This window comes from Rhopilema esculentum, chromosome 10 (genome assembly GCF_057945365.1).
Source record: "Rhopilema esculentum isolate cy_ngs chromosome 10, ASM5794536v1, whole genome shotgun sequence".
NCBI lineage: Eukaryota > Metazoa > Cnidaria > Scyphozoa > Rhizostomeae > Rhizostomatidae > Rhopilema > Rhopilema esculentum.
The window spans coordinates 674,375-702,058 of record NC_142824.1 but is presented as its reverse complement, the minus strand read 5'-3'; the positions used below and the strand labels follow the sequence as shown (position 1 = coordinate 702,058).

Genomic DNA, 27,684 nt, shown 5'->3' with positions numbered 1-27,684 from the left:
ATGTTTAATGTTTGTTTCATGTTAATCAAAATTTAGAGATTTAGGCTTTTATGCTTTAGGCTAATTATTGAGCAAATATTTGGTAATTATAAAGAAAAAATAACTATGGTGCTCGGGCTATTTACAAATATCAATTTGGTAGGTACAACAGATCTACTGGTCGAATGAAAAATTTAGCACTTGAAGTTGGAATTTTCATACTTCCACGCCCCCCCAAAATTAGCAACTTGTTTTCGTCCCTGAGTGTATAGCCATAGCCCCTGAGTTTGGCAACAGGGCAAGAAAACAAAATTTCAATAAACAGAATCGGTGTGACTTCAAGCAAGGATTTGACAGAATATATCAATTTTTGGACATTTTTGCTAATAGGACACTTGGAGTACGTTCAATCTTCGGTGTCTCGCATCTTCTCTAAATTTATTTTGAGATATTTGTTTCAATTAATTCAATGTAGTTTCTAACTGGTGTAAATTCAGGATATTTCACACAGAATTCCATGACCGAAGCTGCGATGCCTTATTGTTCGCAGCTTTCATCTTCCTTTTTGCAAACAAACGGTCCTCCACTATCGCCATGATACGGATTTGTAGAGCTGCGAGTCCCGTACCCGGCGCAAATCCTGTCCTTTCTATCGCTGCAGGATTTGCGAATAACTATCGGTAACAATGCTTGCTGCAATGTGTTGACAAATGCTCTTCCGTGCTCTGCTGTGTCCCATCCTGTCAAGAATAAAAATAAAGTTTTTGACAAGTTGAAATTTTATGACTAGAAAAAAGCTGAGAAAGACTTTGTATGTGAGATTGTCGAGCAGACGATACCACTATCTACATATGCGACTCTGAGGCCATAAATGTCATTGGCCTACTAGAACAAGATGCCATCCAACTATCAACTTGGTATCCTGAAAACTATATGAAATAAAACGCGGACAAATGTCATTTTATGATTTTTGGCGAAAAAAAAAGATGAAATTAAATGTAGGAATGGCGGTAATAGAAGAAAGTGACGAACAAACATTACTGGGAGTTACACTAGATACAAAACTTAACTTCAAAACTCATGTGCAGACTCTTTGTAAAAAGGCCAGCCAAAAACTGCATGCTTTATCTCGCATTTCGATTTTCGTGGAATCCAAAATAATAAAACTGACGATGAACACTTTTATAATGTCACAATTCAGCTACTGCCCATTTATCTGGATGTTTAATGACAAAAATATTAATAAGAAGATAAACAGGATACAGGAAAGGGCCTTTTGAATCGAATACAAAGACAACACTTCACCTTACGAGAAATTGTTAGAAAATGAAGTTTCGGTATCTATACATCAGAAGAACCTACAGTTGCTCATGGTTGAATCCCTCATTTATGATAGAAATTTTTGGGGAGAAGACAATGCCATATCAGCTAAGAAACTTGAGCAATTTAAACCTACCAAAAGTGAGAACCACATGCTATGGTACAGATACAGCAAGGTTCATGCGTCAAAGAATATGGGCAAAATTACTTATAGAAGTGGAAACTTCAGTCTCTTTGACTGCTAAGTCATCTTACTACATCTTCACTCTCTTTGACAAGACATCTGTAAAAACATCTTAAGACAACAAAATGCAAACATTGCAACTGTAGGATTTGCAAAACTTTTATATATGGATTAGGTTTTTTGTAATTATTATGTATTTCATTTTTATACACTATTTGTAAAGAGTTGGCCTCAATTAGCTTTTATTATTAGCTATTTCGAACAGCACACTTTAAATCAAAGTATTAATAATAATGGAAACATTTCATTTTCAATTCAACTTAAACTACAACTACAAATCTCACTATTACAAGGTAATTTGCAATTGGCTAGCCTGGTTTTACAAGAAAAAACTATAACAATCGTAAGGTAAAAGGAAAAACTGAGAAAAATAAAACAACAAAAATTAAAACGGATGTAATTCCGGATTTGTCCATGGTTTATTTTTGCAACAAATAATAATAATAATAATAATAATTTTTTTTTAAACATCTCATTTTCATTGAATACATTTTAATTTTACAATTATACGACTCGCTTTTACAGGCATCATATAATTGGCTTATCTGCATTACAATATTTAAAAGTCAATTAGTTCGGGCCTTAGCCATGGTTTGTTTCGACGACAGAAGATATAGTAGGTGCAGCGGATAGAAATGTTCATGAGTTTCAAATAATAATAATAATAATAACAATAATAACAATTATAATGCTAAACACCCCCATTTAAGTGCCCCGGTGAGAGGTCAGATCTTTGCCGGGGTGGCGGCCATTTTTTGGTGGGGAGAATGATGCTCAAATTTGAAACCGGGGATCCTTTAATTTGTACCGAGGACAGTGTTATTTCAAATGGGGACAAAAAACAACAGGAACATGGCATGTGTAATTTGCCTGCACCAAGCACTTTTTTAGCTGGACGACAACACATCAGCATTGACACTAGCTGCACATTATACAATTCGCAACTATACAAACATTGGCAAAAAGTAAATGAAAAGTTTGGAAACATAGCACGTTTCAAATTTTTAAGGACCCTTTGGTAGAAACATTGACAAGCCAAAATAATAACAACGGACCTTTCAGCCCCAAAGATCTGATCATATCGGGACAAGCTCTGAATACAGTAGCTACCCGAGGCGGCACCATGGTTGCCACCAAAGGAAAGAAAATTTTTGAATTTTGATGATTCTAGTTCGCTGGAAAATGCCCTGTTCTAAGCAATTTTCAAGACAGCAGTTCTCCTAATTGTACTGAAATTTCCTTTATTTTTGCAAATAGATTTTGCAGATATAAGCAAATTTTCCGTGGTCTTGAAAATAGGATGCTTTTGCGCGACTTCTAAAACCAGGTAAACAGAACTACTAATTGTCAATTGACCCTCTGGTCTTCTCATTTTGGAATTTCTTTTTTGCATGGAAAAAGGTCTGGAGCTCATTGTGAATTTCAGTTAACGATTCTTCTGAAACAATGTAGAGAATTTTGACACATGGTACAACTTTACCAGCGGAGGTTCTTGATTTTGATTCATTACCAAAATAAAAAAACTCGAAATCGTTGGCTTCTGTAGAAAATTCCATCCAAGTGAGGGTGCCAGGACAGAAAAGGTGCTAATATCAAAAAAAGTGTCACTGATAAGCTCCTCTAGTTAGGGTTTGCTTTTTTCTTTCTCTTCCTCTTCAGACTTTCTGTGTGTGTGCCTATTACGTCATTACTGGCCTGTTCTAGGCCAGGCAAAACTTCATAATGAACTCCTGCTATATCTCAATGCCTTTTTATCTTTCTTTTTCTTCTTTGCATGTAAATTCCCTGTAGAGTCAAATAATCCCAACAAAGATTGGTGAACAGTCTATCAACCCAAAGGGCAAATTATGCAAATTTTTTAGAGAAACTGATGGATGAGATTCAGTGGTGGAACTACCACATCACTGAATTTTGCAAGAAGTTACTCGGACTACCTGATCATTAGCTCAGGTGCATGGAGCCTTACCAACTAAAAATATCTTAATCCATTATTCCGACTACAGAATAAAATTATTCAAGCCATTAAATTACAAGCATTTTCTGCTCCCTCCTTGCAAATTTTCCATCCTTTAAAAATCAGCCATAAAAAGTACTACACACAATTATTACAACCTTAATCTATAATGCACTTTACAAGCTATCTCCTTCTTGCTTTCATGGCTACTTTCAGCTAAATCAACTGTTCATGGGACTGGTGCTCTTCAGGCTACAAGAGGTGTTTCGAGCTCTTTAAAATACTACCTTGTATGGCCTTCAAACTATTCAATGATTTGGTCTGAAACTCAAGTCTCGTAGTCAGTGAAAATGGCAATACCATCGAATTGTTGATCTTTCAGCAAGAGTTGGTAAGTAGCCATATGATAGTCTCATTTACTGGAGTGTCAGATTGCAGGAGATGCAAATTCGCATCAATAAATATAAAAGGTAGTTTACGCATGCATCAGCCATAAATGATTCCGGCTTGGATTCCGAAATTTGCTACAAGTTGGATTGCCGGGGAAACTCTGGGGCGCTTTTGGTACCGAGGTTTGGTACCGAAGACTTGTGACCGAGAAATTTGATCGAGGCGATCTATCCCGGGGGCAGTTATTTGTACCGGGGAGGATCTTGCTTTAATTATTGCACCGGAGAATTCACCGGGGCAGGAAACGCCGGGGCACTTCGACAAGGGTGCATGCTAAAGTTTGCAGCTTCTAGCTCTCCCCCCCCCCCACAAGTTATTTCGGGCTTCGGGCCTTGCTTCAGGCCTTGCTTCGGGCCAGTGAATCCGTCTTGTATTGCACGTTGAACCAATCCCTCTGGCATCTACCAAGTACACTACACCCTTCAATGCTGTTAGACTGCTCTCCTTCTCTTCTATCATCCACCTTTTCAAAACTTATTTCATGAATCTAACACCAAATAATAGGCCTGCCTATCTTATCTCTAATTAAGCCCGTTAAGTGAGATCTAAACTTCATTTTGAGCAGCTCTTTTGACACAAGCTATGTAAAAGTTTAAAACTCAATAGCCCACGAGAAAAATCCATATGTTTTTCTGGCCCGGCATTCAAAATACTTAACCCTATCCAGACTAGGGGGGGGGGGCACAAAGTGCCCCCCTAGTTGGTTTTTCTTTCATAACTTCAGGAGTTTTAAAGCAATACCCCTCAGACCTCCTGACTTTTAGTTTTAACCTATCTGACATATGTTCATATAAAAAGATAATTTTTTTATTATTAATCAGGGGGTTGTGTAGGGGCGTTTTCAAAACTAGTCAAGTAAAAAATAGTTTAATCTGCCACGGATTCGCAACAAAAGTAGATATATTGATGAAAATTAGTATCTAGGTATTAATTTGTCCTCTCTTCATGATTCTGACCAGAAAATTCAAATTCAACATCATTTTCTATGATTTTTCTGCTGCGCATGCGCACACATTTGTTGACATATTTATAGGTATTACATTAATAAAACTGCAAGTTTAGAATAATTTGTCTGCTAAGGCATTAAAAATGAACTCAAACATGACATTTGGTTGTATCGATCATTTAGTTACATAGAAAAAACTATAGCCAATTACAAAATATGTTGAGTTCTTTTGTTTGGAACGTTAATAATTTTGAGAAGTAACATTAAAATTGTGTCAATCTTCTTGTTTCTATTAGAAAATGCATCAAATTTGCTTATTTTAAGATCTTAGCCCGATGCTTTGGAATTCATGAATATTTTAAGATTTTCTAAAATTTTCTAAATTTTTGCTTCACCCGTCCACCATTATGATGACGTCATCGTAAAACCACGTGACTTAAAAATTGAACAAAAATACTAAAATGTGGAGAAAAGGCAAGAGTACCATCCAAACAAAGTTCATTGTCCTAGCTAGAGGGACAAAGAAATTACGGAGGGGGGCACTTTGTGCCCCCCCTAGTCTCCCGAAAGTTTCAAAAAGCCTAGTCTGGATAGGGTTAAGAACTCCTGATTTACTGCATACTCTTAGCTCTAGAGCACCAGAAAAGCACCAAAAGTGCCCTTTATGAAGCTGCCTGTGATCTGAACGCAAATTGTATGTAGCAAGCCAGACTTGCATAAGTTATGTAGAATGAAGTCAAGATTAAATGAGAGTCTTCTTCCCAGAAATAGTAATCACAAATAACCTTTAGACAAATAAATACTTAGAAATGAAAAACCAGCAATTTGCATGCATCAAAGAAATATGTTATAAAAACTAAAACATTTATGCGTTTGCTCTGCAAGAAATACTATACGGAGTCGCATCACTATGTGACCTATTTTCCTAAGAATGAAAATTCCTTAGAATATCAAATTACAAAGATAAACGCGCCTTTTTGTCGGTATTAATGGAAGTTGTCATGATAAAGGGAGAAAATGGCTTGCAGTTGGAGCCTAGCTGACCCAGGAATACTGCATACTACTATAAAGGGTACATGGCTTTAACGGTACCACAAAAAATGGTACATAGAAACTTCTTCCATCAGTAGTCAAGATAAAGCCATGAAATCAATACATTTGGAAATATGTCGCTTTGGGAAGGATATCAAGGCGCTAAGTCCTTCAGAGGAATCTACAAGGACCTCTTGGTAAACACTCAAGTTTATTTGACGTACCAACTATTGTTTTGCTAACATTATGAACAACTGTGATATCAATTAGATTTGAGCACTGGAAGGGAGGAGGGGGGGGGGGGTTACTTCATCGTGCATTTATATATTTATATATGTTCTTCTTTCTACAAAGTAAAATGTGTTTCTACATCTCAAACTATCAAAATGAGAAATTACAACTGGCTACAACTAAGACATAAATATTTACAAAATATTCATTTCATTCGCTTTTTTGCATATATTTGAGAACATTTTTAACCAACATGAATCATGATTTGAATGAAGCAGTTATCATTTAAAAATTAATCCAATTATAGGTCTTTATGACCCAAGTTTAACAAAGGCCTCAAATATTTGCAAACTAGATTATTCAAAAAATTTCTATACACAAATATAAGTCTCTTAAGAACATTTTGGAAAAATATTGGCAAACGTACGACTATGCACAGCTTATAAATTGGAAAATGGCGCGCTGGAGATAAGCATGATTGCAACAGCTTTCTTTGCAGGCAATTCACAGCCACAACGTCCCATTTGGCTTGCAGCCTAGCTAACTGTAAAATGGCAACAGGGTTTTCATGTACGAAGAATGAATGCACAATGACACTCGTAGAATGTCTTTCATTCAAAAAATCAATTTACAAAAGACGTTTCTAGCTTTTTCGAAACTGAACAGCTCACTGCAACGACGATTGGCGGGAACCTAAAGATGTCATCTATAGATGAAAGTAATTGCTAGAACAATCACATATTCAAGTTTATAACCTTAGTTCGCTTGATGCATTTGTCCGCGAGGGGGTGACGGGTGATTCTCCATTCTTCGTACAAAATATGCGAAAGCCAACAGTTCTTGATTATTACGCACAAACGTAATTGTTACAGAAACACGAAAAATTGTCAGGTCAACCATGGTTCAAACGAAGGTATTATTTGGTTTAAAAATTAGGAACTCGTAATCATACCAATGGCTGTTCGCTTTCTTCAGGATAGTATCCTCCTAATGGAGCGGGCTACTAACATCTACATTCAACATAAAGATTATAACTAGATATTCATTCTTATATATTTCTAACGATCTTTTGCGTGTTATTTTGTTGTCGGGGTTATCATTGGACATTCCCAATAATAAATCGTGCATGTGATTCTATTCTGTACAGGCTGAAGTCTCGTTGACGTAGCAACGCCTCCACAGAAACAAGTGAAGACATCACGTTGCCCACGTTTTGTTGTTTCTAATATATACTCAGCGGAGCCACGTGATGTGCAACCAACTCCGAAGATGAACTTGGTCTGTAAGAGGTAAAGAATTAACCATCACTTACATCACCTAGCTTAATACAGTAGAAGGTTAATCTAATGGCTTTCTTGGAATTATCCGTGATAAGGTGCTACCAGATGGGACATTAGGAGGGAGAGTCGGTGGAAGTCGTTACTTAACTTAATGAACATAAAAATTACCAAACTTATTTTCGCGTACGCTACTAAGTGAATCTTAAATTGTTTTCTTAATCACATTGATTTTTCCTTTAGAACATATTTGAATAATTCTATAAATTCAATAAAATCTTAACATTTGTATAAGGGCTTAAATCACTAACCTCGGATGAAAAAATGCTTGGAGTTTGGGTGAATGTAGCTTTTGGATTGGCTCCATAGACATTGGTCACTATAGGAATCACTTTGAATGTGCATTGGCTAAAGTTGCCCGCTCCTGGCGGCCCCTGAGGTCCTTGGGGTCCGTGAGCCCCTTGTGGTCCGCTGTCTCCCCGTAGCCCCTGGTTACCTTTGTCTCCGGCTGGACCATTCAATCCTCGAGGACCCGGCAGCCCTTGGGGGCCAGTTGGCCCCCGGGGTCCTATCAGCTCGCTTTTGTTAACCTGCAAAACAAAGACTGTTTTATGGCGATTAGGCGAAAGGGAAAGGAGAGAGTCAAAGGATTCTAGAGCAGCCGAACTATAAAAAGGTTTTGACCAATTTCAAGGACGCAAGTGCACAATGCAAGTTAATCAGTAGATTACATGGATTTGCAGCTTGCACTCTAAGAATGAAAGTTCACCTCAAAAATCATGGAGCATCGTGTTGTTGCTGCCTTTAACTTCCTCTTCAATATAGATAAATTTATTGGCAGTGAAGAAATTGAGATAACCCGCTCTTTAATTGGCTAGCTATTTTAGAATGACAAGGGCACTGACGACCTTCCTTCATCTTTACACCAACTGATTATCTTTAATAAATTAGTAAGAGTTTAAGAAATTCTCCTGACTCATAAGAAAGCCTTATTCCACAAGGTGGACCCCCGGTTATCAACAGCAGGGCTGCCGAAAGCCACACCGGGTTTAGGGACACGCCCAGTGCTTGGGCCCCTTTCTACCCAAAGCAAAAGACTTGAAATAAGTTTAGTATGGATTAGAAACGCACTTAGAATTATTTACTTTTAATTCATATTCATGAAGCATTGTTAAATTTTCCCAGTACAGATTTGATTTATTTTTCTTAAAATCACCATGATTTAAATGGCGACAGTTTAATTACCTGGGCTCCTCTTTGCTTTACGGGCCCAGGGGCGATTGTCTTTTTACCCCCCTCTCTTGATGGGCCTGATCAACAGATAATGTCAGTAAATCTCTTACAAAATGTTTTCCATATGTAAATGGATCGTGTATAAATTCAAATAGGCAAAATGTCTAATGATGGCTGAAAAGATCCCTCTAAAAGGGTTTAGGGAGAAGTAGGAGTTCTAAGAATAGACGATAATCCAAATACAAATACAAGACAATGATCAATGCAAATGAATCGAAATATACAAGGCAGAATTGGCTGTTAATGGTATGTAACGGTACCTTCATGGCCAACTGTTCCGCGTTCTTTATCTTTAATTCCAAAGATGGAATCTGCAAATAAATTTGAAAAGTAAAAGCAGATGCGTTCACTGTTAGTACAGTTGATTTTTTTGAAAATTCTAAAAATGTCATTTTGCCCAAGTGTACAAAGTTCCAAAAAAGGATCATATTCATGACAACTAAAAAATAGAGCAACATGGCATGACATGACACGACATGACATGACATGACATGGCATGGTATGGCATGGTATGGAAGGCGGGGGACATGGTCTACGGTGCCACATGCATCTGCGAAAGAGCGTGACTCGATGACGCAAACAAGCCTTAACACCACGTGATAAAAAGCAAGAGTTTAGATCACACAAACTGGCACGTGCCTCACGTGAGCTCATTATTAAAATAATCTTTCCTGGTGAATTTGCAGAACGGTTTATTGAGCTGGACATAGTTGTTACAGTTAAAGCTTTCAGTCCTACATTTCATGTTAAATATTTTGAACAGGATTTTACAAATTCTAGATGACCTCTAGATCCTCTAGATAATGTTTGAAAATAATTTTTCAAAAATTACTTACTGTTTTTTGGGTCAGATGGGTCATTTTTGTCTGTAACTCATCCAATTTCAGCTGCAACATCAGGTTGTGCTCAACAAGGTGATTTATCATATCGTTCGTTATATTTGATACTGTGATGTTGTCGATGTGGTACTTCGAGGCAATATGTCTACTGTACTCATCTGCAAGAATAATGTAAAAAATAATTGGTCTCCAGAGATAGCTAAAGGTAACCAACAAAGTAGAGCGCTTACAAAGATAGGCGCTAATCAGATTTCTTTAAGGTTGAACTGGCAAGACCTTACATGAAAGCATATCGAGCATAAATACCTGAGATATTATCAGTTTTTTTAATATTTAACACAGTTTTCGAGCTAATGAGCGTCAAAGTTAGCCACGGAACATTTTCCAAGCAAGTACGAGTTTACCCAAGCTTTCCGGATAATCTTGAAGTCACAAACACCATGTTCAAATCCACGACAAAAAATAAGCGTATCAAAAGCAACTGTAAATCAGCGTGCAAGACTTACACTAACAAATCAACACTTCTACCATTAAGCATGACTATCTAAACTTGATGAAAATCTTGTGCCCAGATGAGGCTTGAATACCCTGGGTACCAGAGTCTTCGTTATTTACTCTCAGAAATATAGATTGAAACTAGTTACAGCAAAATTGTCCTCACTCTCCTCCACATCCACATTCTATGCCACTGCAGCTGTCGACAATACTTTATCCCCGGATTTATGAGGCTCTGGTACCCAGGGTAAGGCTTTTCACATAGCCATCTACTTCTAAATAGGAAGAGTGAAATCATATCCATCTTTGACAACAGATTTGAGTTGACATTCGTTGTGCACGAGAGACGTAATTAGCATTGCGCAGAAAGATTTGAGAAAGGAGTAAATGAAAAAAGAATCACGACACGAAGACAAATAAAGATCTTTAAGATCGAAATAAAGATCGAAGACGCAGCATTTCGACCGAAAAATTTGCATGAATAAACATCAAGAAACAGAGCCAGTAAACAAAGAAATAATAATACGAACTTGGGCAAATAAGAGTTATTCATGCATTCAGACAATTTTATCCGTAGATTCGGGTATCACATTCAAGATATCACGAGATAGTTATGTCTATATCGCAAACAAACATTAAACAATTGCGACAAGATGTTGCAGCCCAACAATAACCACTGTGCAATTTTTTGTCACGGTTTTTAAACTGAACCGACCGAGAAGACATCATAAAACCAATTTTTGCTTTTAAATCGACCGATCTTTATCAAAAAATAAACTAAATTATTTTCAAGGATAAACAAACTTTATATCACTCTGTCATACACTCTTTGTTTATAAGAACCAGTAAATTTAAGTTCAGGCTGACTGTTGTTAATTTTTCGAAAACCTGAGACTGGATTGTTCTTAATTTGTTCTTAAATTAATAGGATGAAAGCAGTGCGGTTTCTACCTTTTTTGCTCTTGGGTGGTGTTAGGCCTCATTTGCCAACAAAGTGAGTGAGACAACCTTCAATTGCCGACAAATTTCAATATTCACCACAAAAGCACCCAAACATCGCTAAAAATCCACGATTTTGAGATAAAATGTTGTTCGAAATTGCATTTTGCAGAAGCTCAGCCTCAGCTTGTTCTTAACTTGTTCTTAACTTTTGACCAATTTTGAGGCTCGTGTTCTTATAAAATTTTGAGGCTTGTGTCTTATAAAAAATAGTGTAATAAGCTTGATTTCCAATAAATAATCATTGGTGGCGAGGGCTGACCCATCAAGGCAAAATCCAACTGCTGAGCCAATGGGACCCCAATCAAATTTTCCGTAAAACTTCTGACTTTCCGTAAAACATAGTCATGTTTGGGCACAATAACCTGGCAAAATGTAAAGCACCCTATTGGAATCATACATTTACGGCAATTGTTTGACCCATTCTAAATTTTGAGCAAGTTCAAAACAATATCAGACTGCAAACTGGATTGATTATCTATGCAAATCTCTTTTCACTAAATCATTGACCTGGATAACCTTAGGATTTAAATGTTTGAATAAAAACAGTTTGAACCAGGTCAGAAGCTTTGTTTCAATGGCAGTTCTAAGAAATGCAAATGATTTCACTGACCGAGTTCCGGGTACAACTGATTCATACCCGAAGGACATAAAACTTGATTAAAAGATATACCTGCCAAATCATGGTACATGAATTGTTCAACTTTTCCCCGAATTTTGGTAAACAAATTCTACTTGGCGAGTTTCTTGAAACGAAAACCTGATTATACCATCCCAAGTCGCTACATAGTGCTTCATGTAGCAAAAGGGGTGGCGGAGCCGGGAGGCAACCCATTTCTTGTCACAAGTTCGATATAGCATTATTCTGACATTATTCTGACATAGCTACAAAGTCAACCGGTATAGAAAACTACGAAGATTGTTGCAGGAACCCAACCCTGGGTACCAGAGCCTCATGAATCCGGGGAAAAAGTATTGTAGACAGCTGCGGTGGCAATCGTACAGAAAAGGTTTCTGTGACTAGTTTCTAACTATATTTCTGAGACTGAAGAATAAAGACTCTGGTTCCAAGGGTACAAGAACCCAAAATATCCTTTAAAATAAAAAAGTGAACAATTCATAAAAACCTTTCCGCTTCATGTGGGTTAATTTAGAAATGATATTTGTAAAAAAAGGCAAGAAATTTTCTAGTGAGAAATTAAAAGGCACGGAAGTTACAGTTTGAAAAATCAATAACAATAACAGTTTGGTAACACAACGTCAAAAGTTCGGTAACTAGGCTTTTCGAGAAAACTTTGTTTTCTCTTTCCTTTGAAAAATAGCTCTCCCCCCCCCCCATTCAATGTTGAGTGCATGATTTTGAAGCAAAAATGATAGAACTACAAATCCAACATTGCTTCAGGGGAAAGAGGGGAATCAAATTTACAAGGGCAAGGTAGAAAATTACAAAAGTTGCATTTTGTCTTTGTCTGGGATTTTGTCTTTGTAGGCTCAGGGGGAGGGGGGTGTTGGCAACACACCTTTTAAGTTATATCCTTGCTTTGCCCTTCTTATTTTTATCTATGCAGTATATCCTATCCTATCCTTGCCTAGATTTACAAATGATGGTCCAAGCAATTCAATTCTTCAGAAAATTGCGCCCAACATCAGTTATTACATTTGTATGATACCTACTTCCGTCTGATTGTTATGATATATGTTATCATAGGCTTACTTGCCAAAACAGGAACAGTTTCAAAGTTGGTTGCAGCATATATTGAAAACAATCTTGAGACAAAATCAAGAATCTGCTAATTCCTATAATTCTCCCTAAGTTGATGTCAGGCCACAAGTTCCTTTAATACAATTCAATAAGACCCAGATACACAGTTACTATTTGGAAATACTTGTCTTTTCAAAGCAATTCTGAGCAAAAATATTGAAACATTTGAAACATTTCAGAAAGTTGAGTTATGGCTTATAAAAACTGGCCAAGTAGTACATTAATTTCATTTTCATCACATTACAAACATCTAAAAGTTTATATTTGTTTGATTTTTCCAATGACGATTAATGAAAACATGTAGCAAATGTTGATATCACATATGACTCTTGGTACACTATAGTAAGATGCAGCATTGATGATGATTGATAATTATGTTGACTGTGAAAATGATAATAGTTATTATGATGATGGGGGTCATAACTGATATAGGGTAGGGAGGTAATTGCCCCTTCTCCCATTGACATGACACAGAAATAAACTTCCTGAAATGAATTTTTGGAATGAGAAGAGAAAAGACCACTTCATTAAGAAACTTAGAAAATTCACTTTGATTTCCCACCACCAAAAAGACAATCTGTGCCAAGGGTGATGATCATGATGACAATTCTGAGGATGATGCTGGTGATGAAAACTATGATTTAGATGATGAATTGTGATGTTGCTTATCATAATGGCTATTAAAATTAATCTTATTTTGATGATCTCCTTGAAGTCCATATCAAAGCTCATACATAACTTACTCCTACTCAAAGCCAAAATTGAACACGTTTTCGGCCCTGGAGAAACAGAGGGTTGTTGGCCCACTTTTCCCAAAGAATTGTTATATTTTTGAAGTAGAAAAATAATACAATGAAACAGCAATTCCCTTCCCTTTTTGGTCAGTTTTCCTGGTTATTGTTCGATATTCTATTGGTTCTATGTATTAATTTGTTTCTATACCAAACCGTAAAGAACCTCTAGATAGATTCAAAAGGTCTCCACCCCCACCTGAATTACGGCGAGGTTTGTATCCATTGAAACTTAATGAACTGACGTTGAAATCGTACGATTTCTGGTCGCACTAATGAACGAATCAGTCATCGCCATGGACACGTGTATTCTTTCCGTAACAATCTGAATTATTAATTTGCCAATTATTCATTGAAGAGCACCTACTACAATGAGGTTACGTAGTACGAGCTGGTATCAGAAAAATTTATAGAAACATTTTAATCGATGTGTTTCTGAGTATGAAATAAAAAATCAGCTTAATCCAACTCTTAACATTCTCCTTTTGAATAAGGCCAAAATCTTAAAGTGACTTCGCATTACGCTGTAAATAGAAATAGTGTTGTCATGAAAACACAAACCTTTCACTTAACACATGGACAAATCCGGATGGGCTTGATTCCGGTGTCATATTTCCTAATTAAAAACTTGACAAAGCAGGACATTGATTACAATGAAAAACAGCATATTGACAAGAAAATATCAGGAAGTTTCCAATGTTGTGCCACTTAGGTGCGATTTACCGCCGCTGGCACTGACGATCGAGACGGCTCGCTTACTGGCTAAACAAAATGTGGCTCTTCTTATTAAAACTTCAAATAATACTTAAATAAAATACAGTTGACATTACAAACCTTTTGATGTTTTACTGACTACTTTATCTTCGCTGCTTGAACTTAAATGTTTCTGCAAAAACATAAACAACCCAACTCCTCCCATGGCAATTGACAGAGCGACTAGCAAGAACAACGCTACAAACGTGCATTTGTATCTCTTCTCATTGTGGTGAACAAAATGTAGTTCATTGCCTTGCTCTTCGTCAGAAAATTGTCTTGCTAAAGCACGCTGTGATGAGGCACTTCCGTTGGCAGCAGTACTAGTAGGCTCATATATGAGGCAATGCTTCTTTTTGTGGGCAATGGATCTACGATCAAGCATTTCTTGTTCATGTTGCTTCCTTCTAGCTTCAAAGTCTACAGGAATTTCGTATGGATTTTCAACAGGGGTATGCTGAAGATCCGGGGACGGTGAATCCCGAACTGTAAGTGGGGTTCGCGAAGACACGGAGTCTGAAGAGAGGAACGAGGACTCTTCAAAATGCGTATTATTGTAGTTGGGTCTTTCTTTCGAGCTCATATCTATATTGAAACTCAGTCACAATAATCGTCGAAGGCGATTGTCCGACTGTTGGTTGTCTTCGATACAGAGTAGTTAATTCACTCTTGTTTGTGTTTACAACCAAATGGAATGCGACTGCGACACAAGGCCAAAATAAACAGAACAATAATCTCCGTATCAATCTAGTAATAAACACAACAACCAATTAATTGTATAAACTGCAGTTCCACACTGCATTTAAGACGAATATACAAACAATTTTCTGATTCTTTCCCTGATTTCGGTCACGTCCTTTGGCCTAAACCTCTGTACGTTGTTGCATACATACCATTGTTGTCATTAATCCACTCGACTTCTCAATCAATGCGAAGTACTGTTGTTGTTGGATTCCTCACGTTTATGAACTGCCAGAAGGCTCCATACCTTCACAAAAACGCGGAACAACAGACACCGTAAATTTCCAGACAACCTTTTGAAATGAGAGGTAGTCTTATACTTTCCGATCTTATCAGGGCCTCCGACGAAGGGGGGTCAGGGGGCCTTGGCCTCCCACTTTTTTGCAAAACAATAGAGTTTTTTTCAAAATCTTTTGTTATAGGTGTTAAATTTTCCCTTGCCCCCCCCCCACTTTTCAACCTTTGTCGGAGCCCATGCTTATACTTATACTTCTAATTATCAGGGTCCACGCCACCGGGGGGTGGGGCGGGGTGGCCGTGACCCCTCAATTTTTGTGAAGCAACTATTTTTACAGCTGCAGTAAAATGGGTAAGAAGTCTTGGCTCCTACTTTTAGCCTTGGCCCCCTACATTTTAGCCTTGTTCCCTCCATTTTCAAATTCGTGATGCAGGCCCCGATTATGCTCTGTTTATGAACTTCCATAAAATTTTGATAGTGAGTAGAGACTATTTGAGTGCTCTCCTTTGATTTGCCTTCATATAAACAGAGAAAATATACCGCTGTTATATTTTGATTTTTCCGAAATGCTGTTCCATGTGAAAAAGCTGCAAGGAGGATTTCACGGGGATGTTCAAGCCCCAAAGACAGGACCACAGAATAAGAATAGTCGTATTCTGTGACAGGACTCCGCGGGGCTGATGGTTTTGCCTCTTACAATATTGGAAGCATTTTGTTATTTCTGCTTTGTTAAAGCCATGAAAATTTTTTTCGCGACAAAGTTCTGAAAGGTTGTCCGAAATTGTTTCTACAAAAGTTATCTGCTGAACATTTTTCTGGCGAAATTGTTGTTAATTTACATTTTTACACCTCAAAGTCACATGACCAAACGTGAATCAAGGCTGTGGCACTGGGCATCAAGGACAACAGCAGCAACAACTTGTAACTTCTTTCCCAGCTTTTGGCCTAAACTTCGACCCAGGCCTCATAAGAAAGGGCACAGAAATTGATTTGTGAGCCGAAGTCAGCATCTTTTCATTATGTCGCGAGGGACAAGCGCTGGATATGACAAGCACATCACCATATTCTCTCCTGAGGGGCGGCTTTATCAAGTTGGTAAGGCATCTTCTCTGTCATTTATCTAGCAACGTGTTTCATGGTTAGATGACGAGTGTGTGATGATGATGGCAACACTAAGTTTGTTTGATACAGTCGACTCCCCTTATTGTTACACTAAATGTTTTCCAGAAAAGTGTGACTATAAGCGGATTGTGCATGAAGCGGAGTTACTTATAAAAGCTGAATAAGTGGGAGGAAGTAAGTTGTTGTGGGAAAGGAACTGTTCTAAAGCATTTCAAAACAAATATTATCTGTTCCGGGCAATTTTTTATCTTCACATGTGTCGAAAATTTCATGTTATTTGGGCCGTCAGACAACGAATTAACCCATTTTCAAAATTTAGCTTTCCCTGTGCATTTCAATGGAATTTCTCGTTGTAGTGAAATTTTTTCACTACAGCAGTGAATTCTGGTCAAATCTTAAGAAATATCTCAATATTCAAATTGATGTAACTGGCGACCAAGCGGTCCAAACAACACGAGGTTGTCAGTCTAAACTAATTTCAAGATGAAGATTTCAAATCTGAAGTCCATTTTGGAAAAGGTCCGTATATACCAAGATTCACAATCTATGACCCAGAACAGAGAATATTCAATGTTGTCTAGCCTCCTTTTTGAATAATGGCTTCAATGCTAGAGACCGCTGAGCGTATTACAAATTTTGTGCAATGGAGACGAAAATCTGCTACTTTCAAGTAACTCACAATGACAACAACTTGTGATATGAGTAAGTAATTGACTGGTTTTCAGGTTAATGGTTACAATTTAAATACAAACATAATCAAGGCTATAATTACATAATCATGTGAGGCTAGTCCTACTACAATCCGTCCCTCCTTGGAAAAAAAGAAAGGGACTTTCTTTTTTGTATTAACTCATTAGGCGAGAAGTCCAGTTTTAAATTTGAGCCTTGAAATGGCACCAAGGGAATGGCCATGAGAGTCATTGGATTTGTTGAAATTCAGTTGACTGGCACATCAGAATGGATGTTCTTGTGATTGCATGATGTGTTTGGTCAACACAACTATCATCAACATTGGCAATGCTGTGAGGAAAGAAACATTGGTAGGAAGTAAAGGCTTAGTCACAGGATGGCAATCTGTCACAATTTTGGTTTCAATTTTTTGATGAATTTGGGTTAGAACTTTCACCAATGTATCATCAAGTGTATCATCTCAGAAAATTGTTTCTGTGATTTGCGCTTCCCATTAAGTGTACTGAAAACATGATTGTATGCTTTGAAGCCATGCTCTCTGCATATGATGCACACATGGTAATGCCCACAAATGCAGGTGGAAGATTTGTTAAAGAACTCAGACAGTGCTCTTTCGTAGCGATTATAGTTGTGGCAGAGATGATCTTAATGGGTTTTCGTTATGAGTTTCAAGCATAACAATAGGTGCATGAATATAGAAAGGCCATGTCCTTAAGTAGGGTGCTTGTGAAGAGGAAGCCAAATGTTTTGCAATGTCTGCAATTCTTCACGACAATAATAATAGTAGTTGAAGACTTTCCAAATGTATCAAAGACAATACAATACAGGTACTCCACAAACTATAGCGGAGACAAAATTTTGTTAATAAAAATGCTAGGTATAAGAATTTATTGCATTAATGTGACTGTGTTCTGCTGTTTGGGAAGGAAAGAATTTGGGAGTATAAACAGAGTGTTATAAAAAGCGGAGTAACTGTAAGAGGAGTTTGCTTATAAGCGTTTGACCAGAGCTAAGTTCAGGAATCAGTAAAATTGTGATAATAACTGGAGTATTACTGCAAGGGGAGTGACTATAAGCAAAGTCAACTGTAGTTGTATATAACTTTAAGGCAATTTGTCTGTGCTTGGGGTGTGAACTTCAGGAATTGGGAAGTAGAGCCTACCTAAAAACTATGGGATGATTGGAGGCTTCTGTTACTTACCCCCTTTCTATTAAGCTCCCCTTATCAAGCAAAAACTTTAAATAAGCTCAGGTCTCTATTAAGCCTCCCTCTTTAGCATTTGATGTCAAACAAAGAAAGCATGTGCATTTGGTGGATCTGTTGATGGACGTGATGATAATAAGATCGTATGCATTAAATACAGCCCATTTAAAGACTTACTTATGCACCTAAGAAGTCAGTCAAAATTTGTTTCAAAGATGTCCAAGGATTATCAATTTATATAAGTGATGCTGAGCATTGTTAAAACATTTTTTTGATTTAAATTTTTAATATGCTCTAATAAGCTCTCTCTCTATTAAGACTCCCTCTAGGAATGGAAAAAAAGAATAAGCCCACCCCCTCTGCGGCTTAATAGTGCTTTTACGCTAAGTGACAGGGTTAGTGCTGGCAGAAAATTGAAAGTGGCAAATACACTAAAGCAAGGTATGAATGCGAGAAATTCAGAGAATGTAATGAATTACTGATTGGAAAATGTTTATCATTGAAAATGAAGGAAGAATGTATCAGAGCTATGTGAGATCAGCTATTTTAGATGGTAGTGAAAAATTGTGTTTGAAGGGAATTATTTAGTGGTTGGGGTCACTGACTACAGATCAATGGGTCTGTGGTTTGAGCCCCTGACATGACAAAACTTTCACTCAGAATTGAGTGGCCACTCTCTGAAAGTCCAGGCATAGGAATCACAAGGTATGGTCACATCGAGAGGAAGGACCAGGACACTGCTTTATAGGAATAGCTTCTCAGTGCCCTAAAACTACCTTTGGAAGCTTTGGAAGCTAGGTAGCAAAATTCAAAAAATACAATGTCTCTTTGCCCCTTGCTGATGATCGAAATTCATTGTCTTTCCAAATTGAGATGGGGAATAATTAAGCAGTGCACTACACTCCCCTCACAAAAGTATTGCACCACCTCGAAGGAGGGAAAATGGCGCAAGAATTATCGAAAAACTATTGTTGCGTGAATTGATTGTTTTTATGTGGCGAATGGGAGTGTGTCGGAAGTGAAACAACCACCAATCAAAACTTCAATCTTTTTAGAGCATTTTTTTTAAAATAGCAGTTTCAAAACGTTTTTTAACAGTTTCAAATTACAATATTTTGACGGGAGCTATGAACTTTTGAAACCGCTTTATGCCTTCTTGAATTGGTTGCATATAATTGGGCAATGTATTACTGTGGAATTTCATTCCAAACCTGAAGAATTCTTTTAATTAACGATTATTTGGTTCTTCAAGAACCTTTTAAATCATGGTTCGTAATGTTTTTGATACGAAGCCAAACATTTTAAACGATGTACAAATCTGGACTTGAACGACGCCACGGAAAAGCTTGAAATCTTCTTGTTCGGAAATAAATCGTTGTAAAAATGGTTTCCCTTTACGCAGGTGAATTTTTATTTTATATTTGTGTAAGACACTCATTATTTTTTGCTTGGAAGAATTTTGAGCTGCAAAACATTGCTCAGCGTCAAGTTGCATGTCTTTTACTGTCCCTTGGTGTAAACATGGTGAAATAAAACAGACAAAATCGCTACCACTCTAACGTCAATTTTTTTTATTAACCCACTTCTCGGTTTATTACTACTGAAGCACTCTTGAGAAACCTTTTTTGATTTATTGAAGCTGTTGTGTAGTTGCATCTAACATGGTCAACAATTTTTAAAAAACTAAAGACCACTTCCCTGTAAAATTTTTGTAGGGACTCGCATCTCATTTGATAAATTTTCTCCCTTCAAACAATAATGTTTTTGCGTAAAATTTACATTTCTAACTAGGTATTCTATGGCGTCAGCAAAATTTGCAAACTTTTCCCGCTGAAATTTGATATAAAATATGCCTATTTCACCCAATTCATGCATTCAAATGTTTTGTATTGTAAAAATATTGACAAAAAATGCTGCCATTTTGAACAAGGTGGTGCAATACTTTTGTGAGGGGAGTGTAGATAAAAATTATCAAGTAACATAAAAATGTTTCTAAGATTATTATTCTAAATTATTTTTTCAACTGACGTAGAAATCAAGTACCCCTGTAAAATCAGATTTCAAATGTATGATGAAGAAAGCAATATTTGTTTTGTACACCTAAAAATAGGAATTTCATTCAAAGAATTGGTAAAAATTGGCTTTGAAAGAAAGTTGGTTTAGAAGTTGAAGACATGCATAAAAAATTTAACTGATTGACAAATCTTTCCAGTAATACCACACTATTGAAATGTATTTAGCCACAAGTAAAAAGCATTTAACAGTGAGTGCCAGAAAGCACGAACTTTTTAGATAACTTCGTGAACTGCCTTTTTGATAAGTTTTGTTGCATGATATTGGGTAGCCTCTAGTATTTAGTTGACCTCTCACAGAAATTCACCATCAAAATATATACTTGATGTAAGGTAAAGCCTGAAGTAATAATGATAAATAAACTACACAATGTTTGGCAATATGTGAAAGCTTAACATTCATTCAAGTTGCTATTAATCAATAAATTCATCATTAAAAAGCAGATCATTACTATTTATACATTTTATAGGGCAGCAAAAGCAAATAAAAAATACTCAAAAAGTTCCTTTTTTCAAGCAGCATCATCATACACAGACCAGGTGATTTGAATCAAAAATGAAATAAAGAATATCCATGATATTTTAAGAGTTATTTTCATGAAACAGTTTCTTGAGCAAAAAATTAAGGGAAGAAGGTGTTTCTCTTCATTTTTCTTTAAAGAAAAATATGTTTAGAACAATAAACCTCTGCTTATTCAAGGTGAATTGACTACTTCATGGTGAGGGCTAAATTCATGAAAGTATGTACACAGCCAAGGAAACTTCAAATAACAAAATTATATAGAAAGCGAGGATTCAAAACAAATCAGAAGACCCCTAGGCCAAGCCTTAAAAATATATCATCAGCAACATATGAAGAATCAGCTTCAACTTGACACTCAATGTAATTTCATGTTGTCACTTTCACACATTTCAGAAGGGTAACACTTTAGCAGAGCTGGTTTTCAATGGGTCCTCTACTATAAAAACTTTCAAAATTAAGTAGGTGCTATGGCAATTTTAATCAAAAAGCTAAAAATCCCTTATAAAATCAATACAAATAAATATTTATGTACCTTTTGAGAGAATTACTCAAAGTATTTTTTTGAGTAGAGCATCCTTCCTCAATTCCTCAATGAAAAGTAAGGCCATTTTAGTTTCGTTTTTGTCACCGGTAAACATCTAGTTGATCTTGTTTTTGTTGTCAAAATGAATAACAATAGATTGATTAATTTTATAGTTTCCAGCTTGCGTCTATCTGCTACAAACCTGAGCTAAAAACTGCAATATTTTCCACACTTATCAGCTTCAATCAAAAGTGTCCCAATGATGTTCAAATTATTGCAGATTTCGCCACATTAGAAGACATCTTGCTCATTTGAATGTCATGATTGTGTTAAGCTGAACGAAAACTTGCCTGGACTTTGACTACCAAAAAAGATTCATTTCCTTCCATAATTGAAGTAAATCTTCATGTAACTCTGTGCTTCCACCACAGTAGAATCACAGTTTCGTTATAAAATACAACTGCTTGATATGGAACTAACAGATAGTCCTGCTTATGATACAGGGTGCAGCTAGTCTTGCCTTCAGAAATGGGCACGATCTTGTCAGTGTACTCCACCAGTTTTCAGCCAATCACATGTTGTTTCTCATAACTGAAATATTATGATTATGATGGCAAGGTCCTGCCCATGTCTGAGTGCATGGCCAGCATTTTTTTCTCTATTGTTGGGCACAACCAAACACAGGCTGCTCAATCAAAGGTTCTATTGTTGGGCACAACCAAATCACAAGGTACTAGATTTTGGGCACAACCAATGTAAAACCCTATGGATTTCTACTCTGCTTTAGAAATTTTTACAAGAGCCTAGAGTTATGTTTGCAAAATGAATGTGATCGATTTGTCTCTTCTATGCAGATTAAAAATTATTTTTGGCAATATTGGAAAATCTTACTTTTGGAAATTTATGGTGGTGCTGGGCACAATATATAGAATTTTTGACTTTATAAACCTGTTTTTTTTCTTTGTCTAGATGTTCTATTCTTGATTTATTCCTGGTGAAAATTCCATTCACCATTGTGTGTTTACTCTGGGATAACATATTTCAATTTTAGTTCAATTCATCTTTGTAATTGGTAAATCTGAGTAAAATTGTTAGCATCTTTGTCTCAGTCCTCAAGTTTGAATTTTTTGTTAAGAGTAGACAAAAAACTATTTCTTAGTCACCTTTAGATAAACTCTTCAATTGCTTAACAATAAAAGTTTTGCATAACCAAATTTATAAAGATGTAGAATTTTTACAGGTGCAAATAATTCTTGGGGTAACAACTAACAAAAAATCATCCATGCAACACAACCTAACAAAAAATTTTCAAACCAGAAACGTAGATTTTGACTCTGAATGTTATTTCTCGACCTTTTTTAGCCATTGTCAGCTTTTAACCGAGCCATGTATTTCTGTATTTTCTTTTTCTAAATTGATTTTATTTTGCTTACAGCCTGTCTACTTAAAAATCATTTTTTTGACTTGATGTCAGTCTAATTATATAGATTTCAATTAAATTTGTTGTACTGCTTTTACCTATAGAATGGCTATGAATAGCATTTTATTTTCAGAACATTTTTCACCAAACACAATTCGTCAAATAGCTTTCCATTAAATTGGGACATGTGTTCCAAATCAGCTTTTTATTGTGATAGCAATTTTTTATCAAAGGTTATTTCGTAATTGGTGTGCATTTTGTTTTTTCAGTAGCAATTGCTATTACATTGGATTTTTAAGTTGCATGCACTTTGTTTAACCTTTCCAAATTTTAGCATGCATTGACCCTGGTCTGCAGCTGGGTCTCCCATTTATTTTTAAGAAAATTAATAGCCATTCATGAAAGTCTCTTCCATTGAATGGGACTGTCTTGGCAGTTTTTACCAAGCTACTTAAAACTAGGAACAACACTTGGTCTAAATTAGATTTTTAGTCCACCATGCATTTGTGAAGTTTATATTTTCAAACTTTGTTTTGAAACTAGCCTTGATTGTGTGTTTCTATCGATTTTTAGAATATGCCTTTAAAGCCATAAATCAGGGTGCCATGACCTCAGTTGGGGTGAAGGGTATTGATGCTGCAGTGGTTGCTTGTCAAAGGAAAGTGCCTGTGAGCATGATATTTTATCTTTTGTTGAAAAGTAACAACACTTGCAAACTTCTATACATTGTTTGTTTGTTTAAGAGGGTATAAAATTGGGCAGCAATGCTGATATGGGCTACTTTCATTCTTCTGTAAATGCTATTCAGTATCCCAACACTTTTGATGCATGCCTTTATGTCTTAATCAATTGAACCAGTTTTACTAAATGTAGGTTAAAACATTTGAGTTCTTTTTCTGTGATAAGACTTGGCTCATGTTTTGAGCTAAAAAATGTTATCTGTTCATCTGAAAGGCATAGCCAATGGCGGAAATTCATTTTCAGGTAGGTAGGGGGCAATGCAGACAAAAACAAGAAAATTTTTCCTGACAATTGACATAATTTACCGACAAAAGCGTGTCTTAACTGACAATTTACAAAAACTGGGGGGAGGTACTTGCCTCTCTCACACCCCCACAACTTCCGTCACTGGGCATAACACAGGAAAATTGGTTTTTCTTCTTTGTCTTGAACGAATAAATATTTTTGGAAGACATCTAATTTTCTATATTTAAGATGCCTTTTCATTGCCATTATTTTTATTCAGGATAAACTTCTTGATGCAGACACAGTATCTCATATGTTTCAAATTAGTGATGGAATAGGATGTGTCATGACAGGGATGATGGGTAATTTCCTTGCATTTGTTTGAACATTTCTTCAAAAAAGAATATTAGCTCTCTGTTAATCATTCTTATTTAGATTATTTGTCATCCTTAGACCAATATGGTTTTGGTGTCTGGGGGCCTCACTTGAGATTTTTTCAGATAGCTTTTTATAAGGAATAGATTTTGTCAAGTAAAGCAAATAATAAAATTTTTTCTGTGCAAGAAACTGTAGATCTTTTTTGCACTAGAGATTCTTGATCAAAGTGCCCAATTATATGCATTTAATTGTGTATTGTTAAAATTTCCCATTATAACCTTGCAGACAGTAATGAACTCTGTCAAAACAATTTTGTAATTGCTAACCTTGAGCTACCATATTGATGATAAAAAAATTTGGTATCAAAATCAACATGATTTAAGTATAAGACAATGAAAATGATTTTGTATGCAAATTATTTTTGTCCTGATGTACCCAAGTAAACAACTGAATACTGGCAAGATTTGTTTAAGAAGGAAAATTTTAAACTGATTAGCTACATTCAAATCATTAAATTCTTGAGGGCGGGGTCAAGGTGTACTTGCTTTTGTCACTAAAACAATATTGAAGCATAGAATGTTTGCCCTTTAAGTTGCAAGTTTTTATATCTTTCAACGATGGCAGTTTTTTATTTAATGCCTGTTTAGAGAATTTCAATCATTGTGGCCAGTGAGAAATGAGGAAATGATTTGAAATATTTTCTGCCCTGCTGCTTAACAGTCTGCATCATAGAAGATGACCTCTAAAAACAAAGGGCTATATATGGAAAGTTTCTTATTAACAAAGACCCTCATCAAATTCGCCTTTCATTAATCTTTTTTTATTTCTTAAAGCTGACTGCCGTTATCAAGTCAATAGAGCAAGGTCAGTTGCAGCCAAATGGAGAAACCGATATGGCTATGAAATACCTCCAGAAATGCTGTGTAAACAGATAGCAGATATTTCGCAAGTTTACACGCAAAATGCAGAAATGAGGCCTCTTGGATGTTGTATGTGATTATTCAACATTTTGACATACTTCCACAATAATATTGCAATTTTGTTAACTTCCTTATTAGTAGGTTACTAGTAAGTTGCGTCCAGTAGCTAAGATTATTTCCATGATTTGTTTATCATTTCTATCCTACCTTTTAATCAATTATGTATCCTTTTGCATTTTTCTTACATATTGTTAGCGAATTTTACCTACCGTAAAATTCCGAATTTAAACCCAGGGCTTATGACAGTTTAAAGTCTGTTTTTAGAGGGCTTATATCTGGGGGGGGGGGGGGTATTCGGATGGGACTATGATCGAAATTCAGGTAACGCCAGAGTAAAATGCAAAATCAGTTTTTTCAAGCCTTAATGAAAGATTGGTCATATTTCTGAGACACTCACATTCAAGCTGCTATGTAACCATTGTGGAAAGATGGCGTGTATTTAAAAAATCACAGAAACGGTAGCTGGTAAAGCTAGAAAGGCCCCCGAAGGCACATCGAGTCAAGGAGATGGCATCGAGATGCCCTGTTTATAAAAAGTTTTATATATCAGGCATTGCAAACTAAATATACGAAATGCACAAAGCAAAAAATGAAGTTGTTCGTTGTTCGTTGTTCTTGTACTAGTTATTTTCTGTTTTCATGTTGAAGAGAGAAACAGTGTTTTTATGTTCAATTCCAAAGAAAAGCCTTGTGGTTTTTCACATTCACAATCAATCTAATTAAATGATATTTCTTATCTAATACGCTTTTTATCGTGCATTATACCTCAGACAATCTAACTATCCACTATGGCAACGAATTTGAGAAAAACTAGAATTATCTTTGTTACTACCTTGCTCCATAACAACCTCGTGGCCTTTATTTTCCCTGGTACTTTCTACTGGTAGCCGTTCTTAGATGAAAGGTTTTCGCTAAGTATACTTTACGTTAATCTGACTTCCACCACCCACCATTTTAATTACATCAAGTGAAGTTCACTTTTTCATGGCTTTTCTTCTATGACAGTTGCTTTGCCCTCTAGATATTTTGCAACCCTGTTCAACATCAGAAACTATGCAGTGATTGACTGGTGCTTTAAAGCTTCAGTTTTCCGTCTGTTTAGTTATAATGATAGTATTTTTTGCATTGCAACGTTAAATATATTTTTGATTTTGTAAGGTATGACTTTAATTGGAATTGATGAGGAGCAAGGCGCACAGCTGTACAAAACAGATCCAGCCGGGTACTTTTGTGGTTTTAAGGCAACTGGTGCTGGTGTTAAACAGAATGAAGTAAATAGCTACCTTGAAAAGAAATTAAAGAAAAAACCTCACTGGAAGTACAATGATGTTGTAGAGGTATGAAGAAACATAGATTTATGGAGCTATGCGTCTTATATAATTTTTTATTTTTTAAAAAGATGGACGGTAAATTTTAAATAGCTGACCAGAACTTTTAACAAGTCTTTGTATGCTGCAAACGACAAAATCGTGTGGGTTATATTTCATACAAAAACGATTTAAATTGTTAAGATATTTCTATCATATATACATTTAATGAGGTTAATTCGATCAAATTTCCAGTTTTCATTTAGATGTTTTTATCTGCTGCTTACAACCATTAATATAATTTATATTATGATATTATCTTATACTAAGTTGCACTGCTTAATATGACAGTATTTTTTTACTTTTAGACTGCCATTACATGTTTATCGAGTGTCTTATCAGTGGACTTCAAGCCTTCTGAAATCGAAGTAGCTGTCGTTACAAAGGATAATCCAAAATTTAGGTAATTATTACCCAATTGCTTTTAATTATATTCTTTTGCTACATCTTGCGCCAGCGTTAAACTCCAAATAAAATATTTATTTCCAATCTTGCAGGCCTTAAGCATCTCTCAGATAATCTTTTTGCTACACTAAGAAATAATTAAGCACTTAAAAGACCAATGAATGTTAATCGTTAATCTGAACTTCTCTCCTAGGGTTCTAACAGAGCAAGAATTAGAGGTGCATTTGACTTCAATTGCAGAAAGAGACTGATCACTTGATGAAGGGACTTTTTGTTTTTATTTAATAGTTGAATCGTTTCTAGCAAGAATATTGCTTTGCATTCTTCTGCATCGGAAAACTCAACGATTTCTTTTTCCTTGCATTCTGTTCACTTTGGCATTACAGGGACAACAAATAACTCAACCATCTGTTGTTGCGATTATTCTCTTGGTAGAATGTTCTAGAACTTTCGACAAGCAATGAAGTGCATGAATAGAATTAATAAACAGAAAGGGTGACTTACACCTCTTTGTGACAGTAATAAAATCAAGCAGTTTTTTCTTTTGTTCATTGTCAAGATTTATTTAAATTTCTTGGAATCCTTTCCATTCATTTTTTCAATCTATATATGTAAACAGATCACTGTAACCCTTTAGCCAAAGAACTGACTTGTAAAAGGAGTCCTTCTATCCATGGTAGTTCGTGAATA

The 27,684-nt window shown here is 36.1% G+C and overlaps 2 protein-coding genes across 2 annotated transcripts; one reads left to right on the top strand and one right to left on the bottom strand.

Annotated features, from left to right (window-relative positions):
* Positions 1-5,648: 5,648 nt before the first annotated feature.
* On the bottom strand, positions 5,649-15,307 carry LOC148959179 (uncharacterized). The gene is made up of 5 exons (XM_089110645.1): positions 14,447-15,307; positions 9,563-9,723; positions 8,987-9,037; positions 7,745-8,023; positions 5,649-7,436 (listed from the first exon to the last, which is right to left on the bottom strand). Exons 1-5 carry the CDS (start codon positions 14,946-14,948, stop codon positions 7,233-7,235), a joined length of 1,197 nt encoding a protein of 398 aa, XP_088966771.1. The 5' UTR covers positions 14,949-15,307; the 3' UTR covers positions 5,649-7,232.
* A 959-nt stretch (positions 15,308-16,266) lies between these two features.
* On the top strand, positions 16,267-27,333 carry LOC148959178 (proteasome subunit alpha type-6-like). The gene is made up of 7 exons (XM_089110568.1): positions 16,267-16,439; positions 23,472-23,566; positions 24,145-24,226; positions 25,076-25,231; positions 26,381-26,559; positions 26,898-26,992; positions 27,188-27,333. The coding sequence occupies exons 1-7, from the start codon at positions 16,364-16,366 to the stop codon at positions 27,243-27,245; spliced, it is 741 nt and encodes a 246-aa protein (XP_088966694.1). The 5' UTR covers positions 16,267-16,363; the 3' UTR covers positions 27,246-27,333.
* The last annotated feature ends 351 nt before the right edge of the window (positions 27,334-27,684 follow it).